This window comes from Natator depressus, chromosome 4, assembly GCF_965152275.1.
Source record: "Natator depressus isolate rNatDep1 chromosome 4, rNatDep2.hap1, whole genome shotgun sequence".
Lineage (NCBI taxonomy): Eukaryota > Metazoa > Chordata > Testudines > Cheloniidae > Natator > Natator depressus.
The window spans coordinates 47,031,341-47,056,412 of record NC_134237.1 but is presented as its reverse complement, the minus strand read 5'-3'; the positions used below and the strand labels follow the sequence as shown (position 1 = coordinate 47,056,412).

The 25,072-nt window shown below is 39.5% G+C and overlaps 1 protein-coding gene and 1 long non-coding RNA gene across 6 annotated transcripts in view; one reads left to right on the top strand and one right to left on the bottom strand.

Annotated features, from left to right (window-relative positions):
* The window catches only part of LOC141986411 (uncharacterized), a 103,347-nt gene that overhangs the window by 51,298 nt on the left and 26,977 nt on the right, over positions 1-25,072 (top strand). Inside the window, exon 4 of one of the 3 annotated variants that reach the window (XR_012639274.1) lies at positions 1,494-1,559. The exons of the other annotated variants lie outside the window; for them this stretch is intronic. This is a non-coding gene — a long non-coding RNA (uncharacterized LOC141986411). Of the gene's footprint in view, positions 1-1,493; positions 1,560-25,072 lie in introns of those variants that run through there. 3 annotated transcript variants of the gene reach the window in all.
* Positions 23,145-25,072, bottom strand: part of PCDH10 (protocadherin 10) — a 37,559-nt gene continuing 35,631 nt past the window's right edge. The window contains exon 6 of one of the 3 annotated variants that reach the window (XM_074950862.1): positions 23,145-23,729. Coding sequence is in view for 2 of the 3 variants with exons in the window: in XM_074950860.1 (XP_074806961.1) it covers positions 23,710-23,729 (20 nt within the window). In the remaining variant the exon portion in view is untranslated. Of the gene's footprint in view, positions 23,730-23,794; positions 24,179-25,072 lie in introns of those variants that run through there. The other 2 variants (XM_074950860.1, XM_074950861.1) reach the window with 2 other exon arrangements.

Sequence of the window (25,072 nt, the reverse complement as noted above, 5' to 3'; positions counted from 1 at the left end):
TGATGGCATATATACCAATGTGATATATGCCATCATGTGCCAGCAATGCCCCTCTGCCAAGTACATTGGCCAAACTGGACAGTCTCTACGTAAAAGAATAAATGGAAACAAATCAGACATCAGGAATTATAACATTCAAAAACCAGTCAGAGAACACTTCAAACTCTTTAGTCACTCGATTACAGACCTAAAAGTGGCAATCCTTCAACAAAAAAACTTCAAAAACAGATTCTAATGAGAGACTGCTGAATTGGAATTAATTTGCAACCTGGATACAATTAACTTAGGCTTGAATAAAGACTGGGAGTGGATGGGTCATTACACAAAGTAAAACTATTTCCCCATATTTATTCCCCCTCCCCCCCCGCAACTGTTTCTCAGACGTTCTTGTCAACTGCTGGAAATGGCCCACCTTGATTATCACTACAAAAGGTCCCCCTGTTGTCGTCCGTCCGTCCGTTCCCCCCCCCCCCCAGCTGGTAATAGCTCACCTTACCTGATCACTCTCCTTACAGTGTATATGGTAATACCCATTGTTTCATGTTCTCTGTGTATATAAAATCTCCCCACTGTATTTTCCACTGCATGCATCCGATGAAGTGAGCTGTAGCTCACGAAAGCTTATGCTCAAATAAATTTGTTAGTCTCTAAAGTGCCACAAGTCCTCCTTTTCTTTTGCGGATACAGACTAACACTACTGCTACTATGAATCCTTTCTAGTGGATTCCTCTGAGACACACGCTACCCTAAAGAGGGCAGGCAAGAATGTGGCTCTACTGCCACCTCCCTTTTTTCCTTATCCCTGGGCAACAGAGACGGCTGGTTGAGAGAGGAAAGCATGCTGCACCACCCTAGGGGAAGGGGTAACAACTGCACACCGCTGAGGGTATCTGCGAATGGGCGAGAGAGAAGGGGACACATTCAGGAGAGATTTTGAATCTGAGGGACTCTAAGATGGAAACATTTACACCTTGCTCCTCGCACCTCAGCTAGTAAGACACAGACTCCAAATTTTGCCCATAGAGTCCTAGTTTACAATAAATAAATGTGGTTAACAGTTACATCAGAACATGTTTTGTATTTAGAGTCACCCTTTTGCTCTGTGATGTGGCTATTTCCACATGCTTTTCTAATGGATATCAGAGCAAAAATGTGTCAAACGTGTGAAATTCACCTTTATGTTCTTTAACTTGGTGAGAGTTGGATTTCTATAGTTAAGATGCTGTTAGATATTTTGAAGTATATACATTCACATTACAAAACAATGCATTATGTGAACATTTACACAGGTTTATGAGTGGTGTTTAAACCTCACTTGATTACCTTAAATGCTTTTAAGTTGGCTCTTCCATTTATCTTGCAATAGTTCTGTAAAAAAGAATGATGACACTGAGTTGTGCTAATTCAAATAGCCATAATGCCTGACTTTATGGTTTCAAACAGACAAGAATTTACTCTTTTTTTTTTTCTTTTATCCCTTTCCATGTGATAAGGAAAAGTCTGGCTGCATTAAGCAGAAACTTGACACATCTGTCAGTAGAACTACCATCTCCCCTCCTGCACTGAGGAGCCAGTTGTCTGTCATCTGGATCTCAATGGACATGGAGGTTGGGCTCTGGAGTCTCTATCTGTTTCTCCAGATGGCAAGCCCACTCTCGATGTGCCATTCCTTGCTTGACAGCTGGAGTAGATGATTCCTTCATCAGATCGCCTTCTGTTTTACCACTAGAGGCCAGGTGTCATTCTTCAGGGAAGAGAGTTAAAGCTTTTGTCATGGTATATTTCTCTTGTTTTACTTAACATCTACTCACCTTTTAGCATTAAAAAGAAAAATACAAACTGATACGGATATCCCTATGCAGAGTTTTCATGTTACCCAAGACAGTCTCTGTGGCTGCAAAGATCCTTCAATAATCTGTCAAAAACTGTTCATTTTTATATCTTATTTTGGATTGATGAATGTGCCACTTCTATATCCTTCAGCTCAGTATAACATTTGCCCTTTCATGTTCTCAGTTTAAGCGACTGGGAATTCAGAGCTATTTTCCAAGCATAATTATACCAATCTGCATATAAAAGGCTATCTGTCCTACAGAAGGTTCAATAGAAAAAGCAAACTCTTCCAAAGAAGAAAATTAGAAGTAAATCCCATAACTAAGATTCAGTAAAGTTAATACATTTTTCATCTGATGTGAAAAATCTGTGGGTTTGTAAAGGCACTGGAAAATTGTCTAAGCTACTGCTCTGTATCAGTATTGTGTCAAAATGTAGCTGGTACAAGGTCCTCTCAGCTTTGAAACTAGTTCACCCCTTTGGTATATAACACTGCTACTTTGAGAAAGAGTGGGTGGGTTTTGGTTTTGATTTTAATTTTTCTACCAGTGTATTATTGGTTGTGGAAGGAGTAGTTTATTTCATTATTGCTTATTTAGGAATTATCAAGGAACAACTAGAGCAAGAGGTAAAGGCTCTTTTCTAATAGATGTGTAATTCTTTATTTTATTTATTGAGACTTCTTCACAGTAACTTGCTTTTACAGATGTCCTGATCCCATTGGAAATACCAAAGTCCTGTTATTCCAACAGTTGACTTACATAAAATGTAGTCACAAATATTATCATGAAACTAGGGGACACCCAGGAAAAAATAAATTGATTTGTAGTATTGCCAACCCCAAGCCTTCAAAAATAGTCAACCCTCTCAAAACCATGAGATTTACAAAAATATGCTTGGGATTGTTTTTAAAGCATCTTTTGAAACTTTAGGGGCATGTTCTCAGGCTTCTCTCTGTAACGATGACAGTTTGACAGTTAGAAACTTCCTTTTTTGTGTATGTTGTGTGTGTAAATGAGCTGAGATTCTTACATATATGCAGGATACTAAGAGCTGGGACATTAAGAAATACACCAAATATCACAATAAAATCATGACCATCTTTTCTCTCTTTCCCTCCTTAAGTTCTAATAGGACTTATATCTGGGGTTTCCAAAGTAGCTTAAAGGATTTAGGCACCCAACTCCCAAATTTCCCTTAGGCTCCTTAGAAAATCCCAGCCTGTATCCTCTGTAGCTGGTGGCCAACGGGGTCAGCTTGAGCATGCATAATTGAGTGGGTCTGAACTATTGCAGCCACGGAGGGCAGTCTTTCCGAGGTAAGAAACACATGCAAACTGAGTATATTATTATATACAGACAGTAAACAAAGACTCCTCACATTTGTCCCCTGAACAGCAGCTTTAAGGCTAGCGGCTGTAACGAGGACTCTACCAGTTCTCTACAAGTCTCCAGAACCAGCAGCCTATTCCCTCATGTGGGGGCAGTTTCTGAGGCACGAGGCACCCCAACACTGTTCCCAGGGGTGGGGCCACAGCTCCCAGGAGACAGACATTTTCTGACCATTGCAAGTGGCAGAGTGGGAGCTTAGAACTGCCTTTCACAGCAAAACCAAGGATTTGGAGAACTTGTGATTTGGACAGTATGAGATAAGGAGCTGTCTGATCATTCTGTAGAGGAGTGGAGCTATGACTGTGGGAATGCAGAGAGAAAAGACTTTGGATTAACAATAGCAAAACAGATTGGCTGGGACTCTGGACTACTGGACAGGGTTTTGGAGCGGAGCCCGGAGCTTGGGCACGGAGCAGCGGAGCTGCAGGTTTTTGCCTGGAGCTGGAGTGGAGCCGGAGCACAGCTCAAAAGCCCTGCTACTGGAGAAGGGCTCCTTTAAACAATCTTGAAGAAAACAAAAAACAGAACATAATCAATCCAAATTTGAACAAACGTGTTGGTTAAAGGACATTAAAATCAAATGCTCAGTAAGTAAGAAGAGATGTTGTTTTTCATAAAGTGTAAAGAGCTACCATTCATTCCTGGTATTATATAAGCATTTCTTGCTTCTTATTTGGAATTGCCTTAGTATGTTTATGTTTCAAAAATGTTGTATATTCTAGAAAATGAGAACTGGCTTTTAGCACAGAAGCATTACAACATATGTAATCCCAGTCCTAAACACTTAAATGTGCCTGTCTGTGCCAGCTCTTAATTACCAGCTCATTAACACTCAGGTGTCAATTGCTGGTGGCAAAGGCAATACTCAACTGGCCTGGTTTCTGTCATGCACAATGTAATTAAATTGACCTCAGCAAAAGGAGCCCAGTACTTGCCTGATACCACTTGGACACTGGTTTCAGGGACTAATCACAGTAGTGTAATTTGGTGAATCACACAGTGTAATGAGGGAAAGGCTCTGGAGAGTAGAAAATTGTACTTGCATATGTAATAATGACTTTAAGGACAATTAGAGGAATAATCACTGCTCTGTTTTGTTCCAAGCTAATAATGAACTATGGTAACTATTTGATTTTTGCATTGTTGATCTAAAATTCTAGATGCTGTTGGGAATCATTTTAAAATAATGGTTACCAGCAAGGGTTGGTTGGGTATTTTTTTGTTTGTTTTGTTTTGTTTTTAAGTATTTTAACACTAAGGATGAAATCTCACCCTCACTCTAAGGCTACATCTAGACTACAAAGAAGGGCTGTGATTTCTAGCTTGCATACATCTTCATGCTATACTTGCGCTCGCTCTCATTGAGCTAAATATTAGTGTCGCTGCAGTATCATGGCCAGCAGTGCCATCACAGAGCTGTGCTGAGTAAGCCCTTATGGGTTCAGGTGGGCTTGCACTTGGCATGGATAAGCTGTGCCAGTGCTGCCCATGCTACCCCAGCTACACTTTTATTTATACTCGCGCTAGCTCCCATCAAGCTAGTGTATGTGTGTGTCTTAGAGCTGGGAATCACAGCTGTAGGTATGAGTGTAGCTGTAACCCTCACTGTCACGGTTATAGGTTAAAGAGTTAGCTGTGTGCGTAGTCACTGAGCAAGCCACAGTGGGTCATGTCAGCTAGTGGATATGATTACACAACTTTGGAGATTAATAAGGAGAGCAGTGTGCACCCACTTCACTGTGACCTGTATATATGGAGGGTGGGATAGGGATCTCAATGTTCCCCAATCTAATTATTTATTATATGGTCCTCCTAACCATAGTAGCTGAGCCCTTCATGCTAATTAATGTTTTTTATCCTCGCAATATGTTTGTGAGGCAGAAAAGTATTATCCCCACTTTACAGATAGGGATCACTTTACAGAGGCACATGGTAGATTAAGTGACTTGCCCAGTCACATGAGGTCTGGCTAGGAGGTAAACCCAAATCTCCATCCATTTCCATGTGCATTTGGCCATCCTTCTAGCACAGTATATTTCTTTAGAGTCATGGAGCTTTAGCACCATGTGGGCTGGTGCCCCTCTTCCCCTTACTGTTTCATTCTTTCCTTGTGCTCCCCTTTCTGTCTCTACCTGTTCCCTCCTTTTTTATTATATCATTAGATTTTGTTTGCTCTTTGGGACATGGACGCTTTTTTAGAAATGTTTGTACAGTGCCTAGCACAATGGAGGCCTGATTCATGACAGGGTCTCCTAGGTGCTAAAGAAATACAGATAGAGATAAATAATAACCTAGTGTCTAAAACCAGTTGAGAGTGAAATGCATATTCTGTCCAATTACATTACTATGGTATTATCCACCCCCAAAAATCCTCATACACTTACAATATGTTGCACTGTATTTTTATTATTATTATATTCTGGAACTTTCTGTTCTAGTGACTTTATGTGTTTTTATGTATGGGTTGAAAAGCATAGAAGCAATTTAAAGTAAATAGTAAAACTAAAGAGAGATTAAAAATCCAGAGGACAATTCAACTTAGAGCCACACCTGTTTTAAATATAATATAGCCACTGATCCTACAGATTCTATAGCTCAAAATTTCACTGATGTTGATGGGCTGTCTGAGTGTAGGGAATATGTAGAATCAAGTATATTGTCATGGCGAATGGTTTAAAAAATATTCTTGACAAAGAGTGCAAGTCATCTGATGAAAAGTTACTGAGCTGGGAAAAGAACAAAGAAAAAACCTCTCGTGCCTTAAGAATGATGTAAACAGATTTGCTGACAAGTTTGTTAGATATGTAGAAGGAGAGAAGTCATTTCTAGTGGCATTACAAAATTTAATGAATAGATGAAAGCATTTTGTTGATGATGTGTTTATTAAAGATTGTGAATTCTAGGGGAAGTGATCTAACAAAGGAAGAACAATGCTGTGCACAGCTTATGAACAAAAGGGAAAGAGCTCTCTTGAAGAGTAACAGGCAGTCAAGGAAAGATGTTTTCCAGTGAAGTGCTGACAGATACAGCAGGTGGTCTTGAGTAAGTTGAAAGGTACCCACCATACAAACAAGGGTGTGTCAACACTGTCTCATGAGTAAATTTCCATCTGGAAATAAGCACTCTCTTTAGACTCAATAAACAAACTGTTAGAGGGGAAAAAGCTAAAGCCTCCAGTAGATATTCGCAAACTGATCTTATGTTTGTTGACCAAGGAAAAGCAGGAGAATGGGCGTTGTGTGTTACAATGATGGTAGAAGTTAGGTCAGACTTTTACATGTTAAAAAAAAAAGTCTGCTTTTCAGACACACTAACTAGCTATGGCTCCCATTGACTTGGATGGCAGCTCTGGGCATGAAAATTTGTAGACATTATGAAATGCTTTCAAGTAAAACATAGCTCAAAAAGACATTTAGAAGGGTGTTTGAAGCCAGCCAATCCATGTTTCTTGGGTCCAGGTTGCAAATGAGATTTTCACAGTTAAATATGGGAGAGGGGAGCCCTTCTTCAGCTTGCACTAGGACTAATCTTAATTACCTCAGAAATAGCTCACTCTGTGGCCACAATTCACCCCCAAGGGAGGCAGCCCAAAAATGGGCTGAGTGCACAGGGTGGGGAGACCAGAATGCAGTCTCACAGGAAACAGTCTACAGCCTGCTGTCATCTCTGGGTCTGTACCCAGTAAAACCTGTGCATGGGCAAGCCTCCTGAGGTAGTTTATAGTCAACACCCAGCCCCTCCCCAGCTGGCCTTCATCTTCAATTAAGCCTGCTCCACCCTTCAGGGAGCATAATTGGTGGCTCAGGCCAACATTAACCCTTTCATTGCCTGTATGGATTATATACCCCATAACATAGCAGTTAACATTGTTTGTACTGAGGAGCCTGGACGCCCCATCATCTCAGGCATTGGCACCCTGACAGCAGGACTGTCTAGCTATGTAGACTCCCTCCTCAGGCCCTATGCTACCAGCACTCCCAACTATCTTCGGGACATCACTGACTTACTGAGGAAACTACAATCCATCAGTGACCTTCCTGAAAACACCATCCTGGCCACTATGTGTGTAGAAGCCTTCTACACCAACATTCCACACAAAGATGGACTACAAGCCATCAGGAACAGTATCCCTGATAACGTCACGGCAAACCTGCTGGCTGAACTTTGTGACTTTGTCCTCATCCATACCTATTTCACATGTGGGGACAATGTATACCTTCAAATCAGCAGCACTCCTATGGGTACCCGCATGGCCACAGTATACCAACATTTTTATGGCTGACTTAGAACAACGCTTCCTCAGCTCTCGTCCCCTAATGCTCCTACTCTACTTGCGCTACATTGATGACATCTTCATCATCTGGACCATGGAAAAGAAGCTCTTGAGGAATTCCACCATGATTTCAACAATTTCCATCCCACCATCAACCGCAGCTTGGACCAGTCCACACAAGAGATCCACTTCCTGGACACTATGGTGCTAATAAGCGATGGTCACATAAACACCACCCTATACCGGAAACCTAGTGACTGCTATGCCTACCTACATACCTCCAGCTTTCATCCAGACCACACCACACGATCCATTGTCTGCAGCCAAGCTCTACGATACAACCGCATTTGCTCCAACCCCTCAGACAGAGACAAACATCCACAAGATTTCTATCAAGCATTCTTACAACTACAATACCCAGCTGCTGAAGTGAAGAAACAGATTGACAGAGCCAGAAGAGTATCCAGAAGTTACCTACTACAGGACAGGCCCAACAAAGAAAATAACAGAACGCCACTAGCCATCACCTTCAGCCCCCAACTAAAACCTCTCCAACGTACCATCAAGGATCTACAACCTGTCCTGAAGGATGACCCATCACTCTCACAGATCTTGGGAGACAGGCCAGTCCTTGTTTACAGACAGCCCTCCAACCTGAAGCAAATACTCACCAGCAGCCACACACCACACAACAGAACCACTAACCCGGGAACCTATCCTTGTAACAAAGCCCATTGCCAACTGTGTCCACATATCTATTCAGGGGACACCATCATAGGGCCTAATCACATTAGCCACACTATCAGAGGCTCATTCACCTGCACATCTACCAATGTGATGTATGCCATCATGTGCCAGCAATGCCCCTCTGCCATGTACATTTTCCAAACTGGACAGTCTCTACGTAAAAGAATAAATGGACACAAATCAGATGTCAAGAATTATAACATTCAAAAACCAGTCGTAGAACACTTCAATCTCTTTGGTCACTCGATTACAGACCTAAAAGTGGCAATTTTTCAACAACAAAAACTTTAAAAACAGACTCCAGTGAGAGACTGCTGAATTGGAATTAATTTGCAAACTGGATACAATTAACTTAGGCTTGAATAAACACTGGGAGTGGATGGGTCATTACACAAAGTAAAACTATTTCCCCATGTTTATCCCCCCGCTCCCTACTGTTCCTCAGATGTTCTTGTCAACAGCTGGAAATGGCCTACCTTGATTATCACTACAAAAAGTCCCCCCCACCCCCGCTCTCCTGCTGGTAATAGCTCACCTTACCTGATCACTCTCTTTACAGTATGTATGGTAACACCCATTGTTTCATGTTCTCTATGTATATAAATCTCCCCACTGTATTTTCCACTGAATGCATCCGATAAAGTGAGCTGTAGCTCATGAAAGCTTATGCTCAGATAAATTTGTTAGTCTCTAAGGTGCCACAAGTACTCCTTTTTTTTTGCGGATACAGACTAATACGGCTGCTACTCTGAAACCTGTCATTGTTTGTACTGAGTATTTTTGACCATTCTTAGAGTATATTGAAATATGTGCTCATCATTTCTGTTTTCTTCAGAATAGCATACCTTTTGTCATCTGTTTTTTTTTTCTTCCTTGAGTAATCTTGCCATTATTTTTAGATACATAGTTTGGCACAGATCTCAGCTGTGACCAAAGAGTGCATAACACAGCTTAAGAGTGGGGATGCAAAGTGTCCTTTATGATACTTTGATCCTTGGCTAGCTGGGTGGAAATCTGAATCCCTGGTGTAACTGAGAGAAGTCTGACAATTACTCCAAATTATGGCAGCTGCCAAGAGCCCCAAGAGACCAATATGTCAGCTAGGTATCAGTAGGGCAATGTTTCCCAAACTTGGGACACCGCTTGTTCAGGGAAAGCCCCTGGAGGGCCGGGCCGGTTTGTTTACCTCCCGCGTCCACAGGTTCAGCCGATCGTGGCTCCCACTGGCCGTGGTTCACCGCTGCAGGCGAATGGGGTCTGCGGGAAGTGGCACGGGCCGAGGGACGTCCGGCCGCCGCTTCCCGCAGCCCCCATTGGCCTGCAGTAGTGAACCAGAGCCAGTGGGAGCCACGATCAGCCAAACCTGCGGACGCAGCAGGTAAACAAACTGGCCCGGCCCACCACGAGCTTTCCCTGAACAAGCAGCATCCCAAGTTTGGGAAACACTGCAGCAGGGCATAGAGACGCTCCAGCCATGCACCTTTTCCCTTGACCACAACTGCTATGATGGCAGCAGGGAGAAGGAGTGATGTAGGAGCCAGTAAACTGGCTCTAGGCCATGAGAAGATTCATTTACCTTGAGATGTTACTCCTGTGGTCAGTTATGCCAGCTGAAGGGCTCAAGACCATCAGAAGATTTGGTCTTTTTGGTAAGATCTTCAAATGCTCTCTTGCCTTTGTATGCCAAGTTAAACAGCCTTAAAAACCCTAGATCCACCCAGAGGAGGACTCCCCTAACCACAGTATCAGAGGAGACAGCCATAAGGCTATTATTCAAAAACCCTTGACAAAGTCCTGATGCAGAGGGCATGCAGGGGTAAGGCTGGAGGTATGAGACTTTTAAACAGCCAGTATTGCAGCCCTTAGGACAATCCAGGGAAACTGCTGTAATGTAGACAGACCCCCAGGGTCTCTAAGTTATGCCAGGGGCCAAGGGGTAGCTCAAGATCAGGAGGGCCCAAAGGTGGCTTAAAGTCACTTTAGGCCCTTCTCCCCTGGGCTGCGAGTTCTGTGCGCTGCTTCCTAGGGTAACTTGGGTGGACACTCCGAGCTCAGGAGTTCCAGCTCAGGTAGACATACATGTGCTAGTTCTACTATTTAAGCGAGAACCTAAACATAGTCATGTGGCCACAGTAGCTGCAGATTGCCGGGGTCAGGCGGGATTGTACTTGGGTGACTAGCTATTTACATATAAAGTGAAAATATGTAATTTTAAAACCTCCTTTAGAAACTAAACACCCACTTCCATCTTGCCTCCAGGGAGTTAATTTTTACCATTAAAAATAGCTTTAATGGAAGCATTAAGAGATGCATATACTGTACCATAACTGTATAATTATGTGATCATAGTGCTATGATTTTAGTCCATTCTGTAGTATTAGCCAATGGAATCTGAGGACCTTGAGTACAATTAGTACAGAAAACTAACTGATGTCAATTACATTGGGCTTACTGCTGCTTTGCATTGTCAAAGTGGTGCAAAAGAGCCAGAGGGCACTGGGGAATCTGTCTCTCGGTTTGACACTAGCATTCTGTGTGTCAGACCTTTATTATGTCTCCTCACACCATTCTCTCCACTCTCCTATGGTTTGTTATTTCCTGAAACAGAGAGGCAAAGCGTAGACTGGATCTCCCAAAATAACAATTGGTAAAGAAATCCCACTGATGTCAAATGCATAGTTGGGGGAGAGGGTGGAATTTATCAGATAGACTTTCTGAACATTCTGGCATTATGGACTTTCCTGCACCAACCAACATTAATACCTGTAAATCTTTTCCCAGTGATCTATTCTATTCTAGATAGGTTGCTATTCCAGACTCACCATAATATCTGAGCACCTTCCTGGGGTGCATTAAGCATGGTGACTAAAAGCTGTTACATGAAGATTGTTCTCTCAAACTCTTCAGAGGGTCCATCAAGGTCTACAGATCATTAAGAAGTATCCTTTCTGGTTGATATTCAGAGTACAGATGAGCCAGGCACAAAACTGGTTTATAAGTCCTGAGTAGCACTGCCCCAATTAGGGAATCCCTACTGTTCAAGTCCATATTATTTCCTGCGCATTGCTCAGCCTGATTATCCTGTTCAACTGAGTTACCTGACAGAATTCTATGACAAGTCCTTCTACTGCAGATGCCCCACACCAAATTGGTTCCTTACAGACCAGTAGCAATCTGGAGTGGCAGGTTCCATATTGCAATTGTCATGTGCTTCTAAAGAGGGGCTCTGTATTATTCTTCTGGATGGGGATAAGGTTAGTACACCGATCCAGGAATATAGGCTTCTACATCCTTCTCGATTACAGTGGAAATCATGATGGGAGTTTGATCTTGAAGTAGGGCAGTCACCATATCGAGCGGCTCCCCTGCAGCAGGCCATGTTATGGCCAATGCACCTGTCCCCCTTTTCCCTTCATTTGCCCCCCGCCCCAAAAAGAATACAGTCTCTCACAGTGTCCATTCAAAATCCCACCTTTGGGTATAATTTATTTATATATGTGTGAAATTATCACAAGGATTCTTCAGGTTAAACCCTGCTTCTCCAAATCCTAAAGTACAATAGAATCATTACATTTTTCCCATGCCCACTCCAGGGACATCATTTCCAGTTCATCCACCTGAGAGTCCATCTCCACTCTGTTCTCAGTCTCTTTGCCTGTGTTCCAGGGCCCCACCCTCTAGGCCATCCACCTGAGAGTTCCCAGAATTGCTTGTTTCCCATAAACTCTTCTCCAGTAGCCTCAAGTCAGGTCAGTCACAAAAGGGCTTCCCACGATGTTCTACTCACTCTCCCTGCATGTGGGTCCTACCCCTGCTCCTGGGATCCACCCTGCAGCATCAAGCCTCTTGTTTCAGGCTCAGTTGCTCCTAACCAGGTTGATTCTTACCCTTGTCCCTGGGGTCCCTCTGTACAACCCTTCATGTAACTCAGCTGGGATTTCCCAGCTGTGGCCAGTCCACACCAATGACTTTCTTCACTTTTTGTTCTTCCCAGTAGCTCTTGGGTCCAGATTTTCTCAGCCATTCCTGTCTCTCTCAGGCAGCTCTCACATGCCACTCTCTTGTTTCTTTTCATATGCTTCAGATACCTTCTCTTAGACCCAGTTGGAGGCAGATAAGTCACAAGTGCACTGGACCCTACCTCTTAAAGGAGACAGTCACCCTGTGACATAACCCTGCTTCCAGAATTCCTTTAAATCCTAGTGGACCATAAACATTTCCCATAAGGCATTGAACCCATGGGGAGGCCCATGGGATATCTAACTACAATGAACTATGCTTATATAGATGGAGCATGCTGCTGTATGAACGTAAGCAGTGCAACATGCACTGCTTGATGCAATCACAACAGCGTGAAAGCGCTCTACTGAAATAGTTGTATTGATCTAAGTAAACCAAAATAACTTATATTTGTGCAACTTCCATCTGTAGACAAGTTCTGACTCGTGACACATCTAAAATTAGATTGTGATCTTTTGGGGGCAAGGACCATAACTCTCTATTTGTTCAGTAAAGTGCTAGCACAAGTTTGAATTATATATATATATATATATATATATATATGTATTCCATATGAGAACTTTTAAAAAATAATATTAATGAATCATTAGCCAGGTTCCTTGAATATTAACCTGACCCTGAATAAGTAATATATGACGTAGTGCCTTTGCCTTAATAAAAAGTAAAGTTAGGAAACACCAGAATTAAGTTTGCCTGTGACTAAATTATTTCCTCTTATGTATATGCATTAGGGTACAATCTTCGATTACATGATCACATACACTTTTTTCCACAAGACCCCTGCCTCATTCAATTTGCAAAATGGATTGTACTCTGGCAGTGAGGTAGAAGTTCAACTTTTCCTTTTATCCTCATCATTTGTTGTGAGCCTTCATTACTGTACCCCTTCCAAAAGGTGAAATCAATATAGAATATGTTATTTCTTTATAGCCTCTCTGATGATGCTCATGGATTCTCCTGGTTGTCTTAAAAGCATTCATGAGGCAAGAAAGTATTAGTATCCCTATTTTACAGAGAAGGACTCAAAGCACAGAAAGACTAGGGCCAACATTTGCAAATCTATCCATTAATTTTGGCTGCCCCAATAATCTGGCATTCAATTTGACACAGCCAGGGCATAATTTTTCCATTTTTCTGAATTTCTGAGAATTTGAGAAAATGAGCAAGGATCATATGTACTCAGTCACTACACAACCCTAATCCATTCCCTGAGCACTAGCCATGCTGTACATTGAATATGAGAGGGGTCCTGAGTACTAAGTTTTGCATCCTTAACGTTATTTAACACAGGATGTTTAATTTGTATGAGTGGGGAATGGCAAGCAGGGAGGCTGTTATGCAATCTCTTTGGTGGTTTTGGGGATGAAAAATGAAAAGAAAATAAAGGGCTCCCATCATATGGATCTGTAATAAAGTTCACATAAACCATCATCTGGGTTTGAATCCAAGATCTTCAGATTTATAACAGACCTTTGTGACTTAAGATAAAAGTGTAATTCTGTTAGCTGTAGTAGGCTGTTATCCTCTGTTGACAAGCTCTAGAGGGAGATGCATAACACAGTGAACCAGTAAATTACAAACGAGCTTTACAGACTGCATAGTCAAGCACATAGAGTTGGAAGCTTGTATGTGGGCAGCATTGTGGCTATATGGATGAGACCACATTAGAGACTGTGGCTTTATTCCCAGCTCTATGAGAAATTGCATTGTGCAACCTGTTTGCGGACCTGAAGAAGCGCTCTGCATAAGCTCAAAAGGTCTTCTCTTTCACCAACAGAAGTTGGTCCAATAAAAGATATTATCCCACCCACTTTGTCTCTCTAATTGTGCAACCTCAGTAATTCCTTCAGTAAAATGAGGAAACAAGTACTTTTATCCCTCTTAAACCAGGGATCTGAGGCCTTGCTTAATAATAAATTATGCGAAGTACATAGGATACCTGTTAGTAGAGAAGGTGAGTCTCGAATACATGGTTTCTTGGCTTCCACACACGTGCTCCTTCTCCTAGGCTAAAGGTTATTCTGATGGATTAAAATAGGAGGACTGTTTCATCTGTGTCCAGTCTGAAGGTTCAAGTCTGTATGGTTACTTCAGAACAATACAGGAGGTTCAGTGTGGCATGGGAGCATTCTCAGTGCTGTTGGGACTTTCATTCACAACATTAAGGATTAAATGTCTAACAAATTCTACTGTGCACATGCAAATGGTCATTTTGTTTGGCTTATTACTGCCAAATCAGGACTGATTTTTCATGGTCAGATTTTTCATTTCTCTGACCCCAAGAGTATTCCCTGAATCAATGTCAAGTCCCTGCTCCTAGCCACTTGGGTGCTAGAGGTAGTTCAAAATTATCCAATTTTTTTTAAAGATTGGCAAATATCCAGAGCCCTGAAATTCACAGATATTCTCTTTATATCAGCAGAAATCCACATCCACGGATGCAGATAGCTGAGGATCATTTTTGTGGCTCATGGATCGGATGCGATACAAATTTTGTATCTGCACAAGGCTCTACAAATATCCTATTTTTCACTAGCATTATTCTTGGAAACAGTGGAACTTTTTGGCTAAAACTTTGAAAAAACTTAAAGCTGAGGCTGAGACAAGCATGGAAAAATTTTGCCCAGATGCTTGCTAAACTTTAAAGTTATAAGTGTCTGAAAAGCATTAGGCATCCTTTATGTAAGCCTTACACCTGCTCCACCTATAATTATATTAGTAGTATTAATTGAGTACAAATTTAAACTGACTGGCCAATTTTTAACGATCCACATTGAGAGAAATGCAAACTGTAAACAAACAGTATTAATAGTGAAAGATTGTTAGGTTGTTAACATTTTTCCAAATCTAATCATCTAAATGATAGTAATAAGGACATTTGTTTGTAAATAATGATTTACTGCTCCTTTAAAGTCAGCAGTATTTGTTTTATTAACAATATATACCTCAAATGGAATGAGACTGATTTTGGGGTTTTTTTGGATGAATCTTTCTGCTCTAGGGTCTGATGGAGGTTTATGGTATCACTATAACATATGCTGTATTTTCTCCTTAGAGTGTATTAATTAAGTACCTTCCCTCTCAGTCCTTCTCTCTCCCCCCTTCACAATCGTAAATATAAATCAAATCAAACATTCTCATAAAAGCTGAATGGTTGTGAGTTCCAAGGGCAACATTGACCGTCGTCTTCAGGGTGTATAATGTTCACTTACATTCTTCATCTTTTCCCAGCTACAATAAGGCAGAACAAACACATTGCTGTCACAGTTAACTCTTTCTCTCTCTCTTTCTCTCTCATGATATTTATGATGATGAATAACAGACTATTATTATGTACCAATTCATGGCATCTGTGAGACCAGTAAAACTAGAGTTATTACCAAGAGAAAAAAAGATCAAATACTTCCATAAAATTCTTTGTCCTATGTAGATTCTACACTAATATACATCTGGAGTTAACTCCACTGATGTCAATGGAATTACTATGGACGTAACTGGAAGCAGAATTTATCCTACAAACTGCATCAGAGACAGGAGGCTTTTTTTTTTTTTTTTACACTGAGATACGAATGCAAAATTAAAACATCTCCAAACAGGTAGGGATGGAGTGTGTGTGTGTGTGTGTGTGTGCGTGTGTGGAGGGGGGGGGGGGCATATTACAGCAGTGTTTCTAACAGAAAGGTTTTGAGATCACCCTCCCACCCAGACATAAAAGGTAGTAACATTGCACCCTGGAACCTTGGGGTGGAGTGAATTACATCACCTAGATTGAGAACCTATAAGCACAAAGATTTAGTAGTGTCCAGTACAGTTAAGGCTGAAGAGCAGTTTCTATAATAACTCCCTGTAAACTTTCCACATTCACTTTTTGGGCTGATATTTTCTATTCTTACTTTCTGCCTACAGATTTATATTTATTTTCCCCCAGAAACCATGAGCATAACTCTTTGGCCAATTTTGAGTTCTTTGAATCAACACACCTTTTTCATTTAAAAAAAATAATAATGTTTTTTTTTTAGACACAGTTACACCCTGAAATTTGAAGCTTTGAGCACAAATATAATCCTCTCTGCCTTTGCTTAATTTGAGATAAAATCTTTGGAATTAAAATATGGCTATGTGAAGCCTTCACACTGATCAGGTGCAGTAGAAGATTTCATTAAGTTTATACGTGTTCACACAGCTATAGATGCATAGATGCATATCTTAAATACACAGTGAGTTGGGTTTTCCCTTCTTGTTTTCAAATAATTTAAAAGCTCCTCTGGAGAAGCTGGTGAGCTACACATGCTAAAAAGCTGTGTGGAGAAATACAAAGCTTCATCCTACTCATATTTAATCAGTGAGATTTTGGATAGGCTTCAATGGAAACAGGTTTGGGCTCTGAATGCACAAAGCAAGTGTTAATAATATGTTAAGGTTGCAAGATCAAGCACTTGAGTCAGGAAATTCAAAAAGTTAAGGTTGTTCTGGCTACCTTCACTCTGCGATGTTGTCAATGTAACCCTTTGTTAGTAATATTTATTACCCTTTTTCATTAATGTAATTCAAAGAACAGTTACTAAAAATAGACAGATTAACTCAATTTTGTTGTACATCTCAACAGAGCAATCTTTGTTTTTGGCCTTTCCTGACTTTTGTGCGCATGTTCAGAGATGTATTGTTTGATTAGCACATGGTTTTATTACATTTGTGCATATTGCAGATTTGCATTGTGTGTGTATGTGTGTGTTTTTCTTCTTCTCATTGATTTGCAGCAAGAACAGTAAATGTGTTACCTAAATCCAGTGTTGATGTTTTCTGGGTAACTAACTTAACTAGCCTACATCCAGTGGATACTTTCATCAGTTCAGACACACAGAACAACAACACTGCCTCTGTAGCTTCATCACAGTCTGTTTCATCTTCACTCGGTAAAATTTCCAGCATTTAGGTTTCTAAGGTTTCAGACAGGATGCTTCCTAGATGAGGCATTTGCTTCCTGGAGAATTACACCCACATAGCTTTCATTTTTTCTAACAGGTTTCAGAGTAACAGCCGTGTTAGTCTGTATTCGCAAAAAGAAAAGGAGTACTTGTGGCACCTTAGAGACTAACCAATTTATTTGAGCATGAGCTTTCGTAAGCTACAGCTCACTTCATCGGATGCATACTGTGGAAATTGCAGAAGACATTATATACACAGACACCATGAAACAATACCTCCTCCCACCCCACTCTCCTGCTGGTAATAGCTTATCTAAAGTGATCATCAAGTTGGGCCATTTCCAGCACTTGATGATCACTTTAGATAAGCTATTACCAGCAGGAGAGTGGGGTGGGAGGAGGTATTGTTTCATGGTGTCTGTGTATATAATGTCTTCTGCAATTTCCACAGTATGCATCCGATGAAGTGAGCTGTAGCTCATGAAAGCTTATGCTCAAATAAATTGGTTAGTCTCTAAGGTGCCACAAGTACTCCTTTTCTTTTTTCTAACGTTTCAACCAACATACCGTATCATGAACTTTATTAACAAATTCAAATTCAAAAACAATTTCAGTTCAAGAAAGCTGTCCAAGTTTGTTTTTGCCCATTTCTTACATATGAGGATACCTACAAAGACATAGATTTTCAACAATGGATTTTAAATGTGTGTGTGTGTATATTTGTATGTGTATCTGTTTTATACCAAAACAGATGAGCAGATTAGTAAGAAAATAAAAGGGAAGAGCTTTTTAAGAAGCTTTTGGGCTCTGGTTGTCAGGATCAGTGGAACAGATTAAACTCAGTTTCAGAATTGTTCATAGTGGTAATATCATAATGAAGTCTTAATGGCCTGCTGCACCGTACTTCAAATAGATTAAACAACTTTCCTATATTTATAGACATCTGGTGCCAATGTGTTGCAGTAAAACTGAACATTAAATTTACATCAAAGTTGCTCATTTTGAATTAGGACTTTAAGATTTTTATACAAAACATCTTCTGGAAATAAACTGGAGACCCAAACATAGAACAATGGGAGGGTATGCCTAGCCCTTTAAAAAAATAATAAAGGCCATATAAATACATAACAGCTTTGCAATACTACTAGGGAAATACACCATTCCAGGAAGAATATATTCAGCTGCCCTTAACCATGAGGAATGACCGTAATGAAAAACATGTTTTTTCTTATCTGTGGTAAAATTTTGTATGTCTGGTGTGTGTGTGAAAGTAATATAATACATAACAAAGAGGCTGAATTCCCCCTTTACATGAAAAACTTAATTCAGTCTTCATTATGGAGCCATTACCTCTATAATAAGTAATCTAATTTTTTATGTGTACATGTGTTTTATGTCAACATTTGTTGATAGTAGGGTACACCTCTGAAAGAAAGTCAGTTGTAGCTTTTCAGATTTTGATTAAAATTATCTCCATATATTGTGGATATTATTTATAAATTAGAATCCTCACAAATAGATGAAACTGTATTAATCGGTATGTAGGTCATTCAACATTCTTTTGTAACACTATGAAATTTCTCAGCAATAAACTTATATTCACTTTATTAACTTTCTAAATACTGGTCAAGTCAGCTGGTAATACATTAAGTGAAATACTTCATTTTTCCTTAGAAAATATAATTTAATAAAAGCCTATTTTAAACTAGCTGATTTTTTAAAAATAGCTAAAGAGTTTATTACATTTTGAGATTCTGGCACAAAGTCAGCCAGGAAAGGCTTTGAAGAAACTGAATGGGCAAGCCACTTAGAAATCCTCTCATATGTATCTAAAATGAATTTAAAATAAATAAATAAATATTATCCTCTCTTTATCCTTCATAGGATCTGATCTTGCAAGCCTTTTCTGCATGTACCTCCGTTGACTTCAGGGGCAGTTCTGCACAATGAGAGCTTGCAGTACCGGGCCCATACATTGTAATATTTTTTTTGTATTAGACAACTAATTCAGAGCTAGATTGTTCCTAACCACAATGTAGCCATGCAGAAAAGGCAAGATATCTCAGTCCCTGCACATCCATTTAGAGAAGTGGTTCTCAACTCTGGTCCACCGCTTGTTCAGGGAAAGCCCCTGGCACGCTGGGCCGGTTTGTTTACCTGCCGTGTCCACAGGTTCGGCCGATCGCGGCTTCCACTGGCCAAAGTTCACCGCTCCAGGCCAATGGGGGCTGCGGGAAGGGTGGCCAGCACATCCCTCGGCCCGCGCTGCTTTCTGCAACCCCCATTGACCTGGAGCAGCAAACTGCGGCCAGTGGGAGCCGCAATCGGCCGAACCTGCAGATGCGGCAGGTAAACAAACTGCCCGGCCCACCAGGGGCTTTCCCTGAACAAGCGGAGGACCAGATTTGAGAACCACTGATTTAGAGCAATATGTAGATCCAGGCCTTGGTGTTCAGATGAATGCAAGTACATATTCAAGCTTCCCCTGGGAGCAAGAGGGTGGGAACTGAAAAAAGTGGGCAGAGACCTAATGCCAAATTTTTTAAGGTCTTTAGATTCCTAAAGATGCAGACAGGCTAGTGATTAATTAGGCACCTAGGCACTTTTGAAAATCCCACGAGATGTCTCTTTGCATCTATAGGTGCCTAAATACATTTGTCAGAGTGGTAGCCGTGTTAGTCTGTATCAGCAAAAAAAAACCAGGAGTCCTTGTGGCACCTTAGAGACTAACAAATTTATTTGGGCATAAGCTTTTGTGGGCTAAAACCCACTTCATCAGATGCATGGAGTGGAAAATACAGTAGGGAGGTATAAATACCCAGCATATGAAAAGATGGGAGTTGCCTTACCAAGTGGGGGGTCACTGCTAACGAGCCAATTCAATTAAGGTGGAAGTGGGCTATTTTCAACAGTTGACAAGAAGGGGTGGAAATCACTTTTGTAGTGCTAATGAAGCCAATGAAATCAAGATGGCCCATTTCAAACAGTTGACAAGGTGTGAGTATCAGCAGGGGGAAATTAGTTTTTGTAGTGACCCATCCACTCCATCTTTATTCAGGCCTAATCTGATGGTGTCCAGTTTGCAAATTAATTCCAGTTGTGCAGTTTCTTGTTGGAGTCTGTTTTTGAAGTTTTTTTGTTGAAGAATTGACACTTTTAAGTCTGTTATTGAGTGTCCAGGGATAATGAAGTGTTCTCCTACTTGTTTTTGAATGTTATAATTCTTGATACATTTTGAAATTAAGCCTATAGATCTGTTCACCCTATGTAATAGCCAGCACAACTGCCTGAATGCAAGGTGAGGAGTATGCTCCCCTTCCAGTGCAATAAAAGGCCATGAGAAGGATTGTGTCTCTCAGGGGAAAAATGCATCCCAGGCAGAGCTTGGTGAAATTTTTCATGCAAAACTTTATTTTGCCAAAAAACGCAGATTTGGATCAGATGAAACCATTTGCAAATTCAAGTCAATTTTGGCAATTTTTTTCAGTCAAAAAACAATTTTAAAAAGTCAGAAATCTGGATTTTTTTTTCTTTCAGAAAGATAGTTTGTTTCAGAATTTCCCTCAATTTTATTTTTTAAAATTAAATCTAAAAAAAAATGTTTGATTTTGGGTCTACAGAAACAATTTGATCTGCACAAAATGAATCTATTCTTTTACATTTTGGCTCACAGAAAATTTTGAAACATTCTCATTTCAGGTCGACCCAAAATATATTTAATTTTTTTTTCCGACCTGCACCTGAACTGATTATTCCGTTATTTGGACAGCCCTACATGCATAGTTCCTCCTGTGGCAGTGCAGCTACATGTTGCTTTTTACTATCAGCAAGTGCTACAAACACAATCTAGAGCTAAAGAGGGCTCAGTCTGACCATTGTTCTACCTGTGGCTCTCCCACTGCACTCAGTAGGATTATCAGTGTGGACTGATAGCAGGATTAGTTAAAGTCAAGAATGAAATGGATGTATGCAAGTACATATACAGTACTGAGTTCATGGAACAAGGCTAATCATCGAGCTGTATGAAATCATTTTGATATGGTTATTTTAAAAAATTGCATGCAAAGTGTGAATGAGGTTTAAGTAAATAAAAAACACTTCAATCGTCTATTAAAAAACAAAAATGTGATTTTTTTTCTCCCAAGACTGAAAACAACCTTATTTTACAGTATATACCTCAGTTTAAAGAGAGGTTTAGGAATAAAGCAAAACCAGTTCCAAGAAGGGCAATTACTTTCTTGCCTTAAAAGCAGCAACAACAAATTGACAGACTTCTTCAAATGAAATATACTTCACGCATTTCATTACTAAAATAGCCCATTCTTCATAAAACTAACAAGGCATGTAGGTGACTAAAGTCCCTTTACCTAAAACTAAAGAAACATCCTACAGCTGTGTTTGTTATTTTCTGTGCTTTTTTGTGATTTTTATATATACATTTTAAAAATGATCCCCAAAAGTTTTTGTAAATTGTACAAATAAGCTAGAAAATATGTGTTAAAAGTGTTTAACAAGCCTGTTTTGTTATATTTATGAAATAAACTGATGACGTTAGGGCTCAATCCAGGTAGCATTCTGTGCATGGAACTCTCACTGAAAGCAGTTAGAGTCTTGTGTGGATCAATAGTACAGCAGACTCCATACAAAAGATGTGCATGTCTCTATCTAATAGCAATTTCCATTGGAAAAAAAGGAAAAACAAAAACAACTCCCACCACTTGGAGGCCAGATTCTGTCACTCTTCCTCATGCTGTGCCATATACTCAGCACTGACAAGGGCTTTCAGAATCTGGATCTAAGGGCCTGATCCAAAGTCATAGAAGTCAATGGGAATTCCGTGTTCTATTGACGTCAATGGGCTGATAACACAAAGTTCTATCATTTCTTTTCAGTATTTGACAGGCAATAATTAGGAAACATAGAAGGAACAGTACAGTAGAGAATGTAAAAAAGGAAACATCTACTAGATTTTACACTTGTAAATGATACTTCAACTCTGTGGACTTGAAAATAAAGTTAAACTTTACTTTTCAAGGCTTTTCTTTTTGAACAAGTTTTTTATATATGTATGAACAAAAATCGGTGAGATAACATTTCAGTCTGTTGAATTATTAAAAAAAGGTAAAGACAGTACGGACAGTCTTGATCCTGCTCCCAGTGAAATCATTGGCCAATTTCCCATTAATTCCAGGGAGAGTAGGGTCAGTCTGAGAATGTGCCATGTTCCTACTCCAAATCTCTTTAGTGTAAAAAAAGAAGAAAAAATAACGGCTCAGCCAACTCTATGCCTTTGTGATTTGTCTTTTATCAAAAACCATTTCTAGCCAAGATGAAAAGATATATATATTTGCTTAGGTTTGCACAAAATTATGTCAAAGAAAGATGTGTGTGTTAGGAGTTTTGGAGGATTTCCTTAGAACAGTTATCTTCAGTTACATTACATCTTACATTTCAAAATGTACAGAGACCCAGTGTTCTTTTTAACAACATATACAGGTGAGTTTATAGATCCTTTATAAAAGGTGTTGTGATACCAAATTAAAAACCATAGAAATAGAATCAAAATAATGGAGATTGATATATACTTTTGATAGTACATAGTCAGTACTCATTCTGATAAAACGGACAGCTGCATCTTTGGCATTGAAAATTCAGTACAACTTCTAAACAAAATGTTGTTTCTTACAGCTTTAAAAATAACAAAAACAAACAACAACAACAACAACAACAAAGGAAAAACAGGACTGACCAAAATACCAAAATTGGGGAAATATTATTAAAGATTTATTTATTTTTAGCAAGGATAATTTAGGGACCCTGAATCACCTTCTCACTTTAGTGTATGGTTTGGACTATATGAATCCATTTAAAAATCAACTAAATTGTACCACATTTTTCGGAAAATTATATATAATATAATATATATAGATTTATATTTATTTAGAAGCTTTGAAATAGTACAGTAAACACTTTGCAACACGTGTATAAACTACAGAATGTCTTTGATATTTTGTGGGTCTGCAGATTAACAACATTTTTATGACCCACAGGTGAAAGGATTATGATCACAATCTCTCTTGTAAAGTTGGAATAGTTTGGGGAACACTTGATCACACAAAAATAATATAAAACAGTCAAGTTTAAAACAGTGATATTGCATTTATAATGCACATTTCTTTTATCTGTACGATTGGCTTCTTGTGGTGAATATAAACATCTAAAGGGCTCAGTGACATTTTGGAGAGAGAAAGATATATAGTGCTGTAAACAGGCACACACTGATCAGAAAGGCAAGATCAGTTGCCTCTGAAGTTTCTACAGTTCCACACATTTCAACTCATTTCTCAGGCCTGCTGAGAGCAATTAGGTCCTATTGTTGGCTATGATGTCTCCAACAGCACACAAATCCTTCAGTTACATAGAACTGGATGGCCAAGATAATGAAGTTGAAAAGTTGATGCTTTTTGTTGGTCGACTTTTGTGCAAATCATGCTGCTTCAGGTAAATCCTGTAGAATTGACTAGCATATCCTTTTCCGCGCTGCAGGAAAGAAAGAAAAACACTTCTGAGGAAAAAAAATCAGTCCCCAACATTTCATTTTAGTATTTCTTAACATGTAGAGAAACAATCAAAACTTGTGACAAACTGTCACTTGGAATTCCCATTGTAGCAAACAGTTTAATGGCGAATCGCTTTTCAGAGAACACTCTTTCTGTGGTTTGATATTCTGAAAACCAAATGTCGCATGCTGTTTTATTATCTGTCTAACATGTCATGGCAAGTATTCCAGTGTGCCTTTATACAATCAGTTTATGAATAAGGCAAAGAGTCACACTTGCAGGTTCACTGCTATTGATATTTCCAAGTCTATTTTTTCTAGTTCATCTTTTTATTTGAAACAAGATCAAGAATCTCCAAAAGAATCAGAAGCTGACTTTCCTTCCCTTTCAAAGAGAATCATTATCCTCTTCACCAGCTGACCCTTTCTTCTGGTTTGACAGAGAGATGAAAAAAATATGCATAAATTCTACAATTTAAATCCAAACATTTACTGTCATGCTGGAAATTGAACTAGTGTTACATAGGTGAAACAGGTCAATGCATTAGCAAACCACTATCCTAATCCACTAGCTGTGGTAGCTATATTAGCTCCAGACACTGGCTATTTTAACTGTAATTGGGAGCAAAGTTAACAAATGACTTGTACTAGCATTCGGAAAAGATACTGAGTCAGATTCTGATCTCAGTCACACCAGTGCTGCTAAGAAATGGAACTAGCTCACTGGATTGAAGTCTTGATTTTTTTTTGATAAATCAAGGATTTCATGATAAATTCAAGTTTTAACCTAAACTTCAAATTGGCAAAGTCTGATGTAAAGGAATCAAAGATTAGTCCATTCATGGAAGTGAAGTGTTACAAAGTAAAAGAAATCTTCCTAACTTTATAATGACTTCATATATGTAAATCGCATAGACCTATCCTAAGTCTCAATTCTTTTTAAAAAAAAAAAAGACACCGATTAGGTTCACCTAACAAACACTGTAAATCAGTACAATATAATTCACATTGAAGTTAGATTACTTATGGGGAAATCTATTAGCATACGTATTATATATTCATCTAATCTAGTCTGCCTAGATAGACGATTGTGGGGCACTCATGATTTACAAATACAAGAGATGAAGTCTATTTAGTATATCATCCTATCAGTTCAACACAGCAAACTACCAGATCTGTTATTAACATTAAAACTAAACCAAAATAAGAAATATGTTTTTTTAGTGACTATGAATTGTAAAGATTTTTTCCACTGGCAGAATGCATCAAAATAGATAAACTAATGAGATACTTTTCTAATAAATATTCACCAAAATTAGTAGCG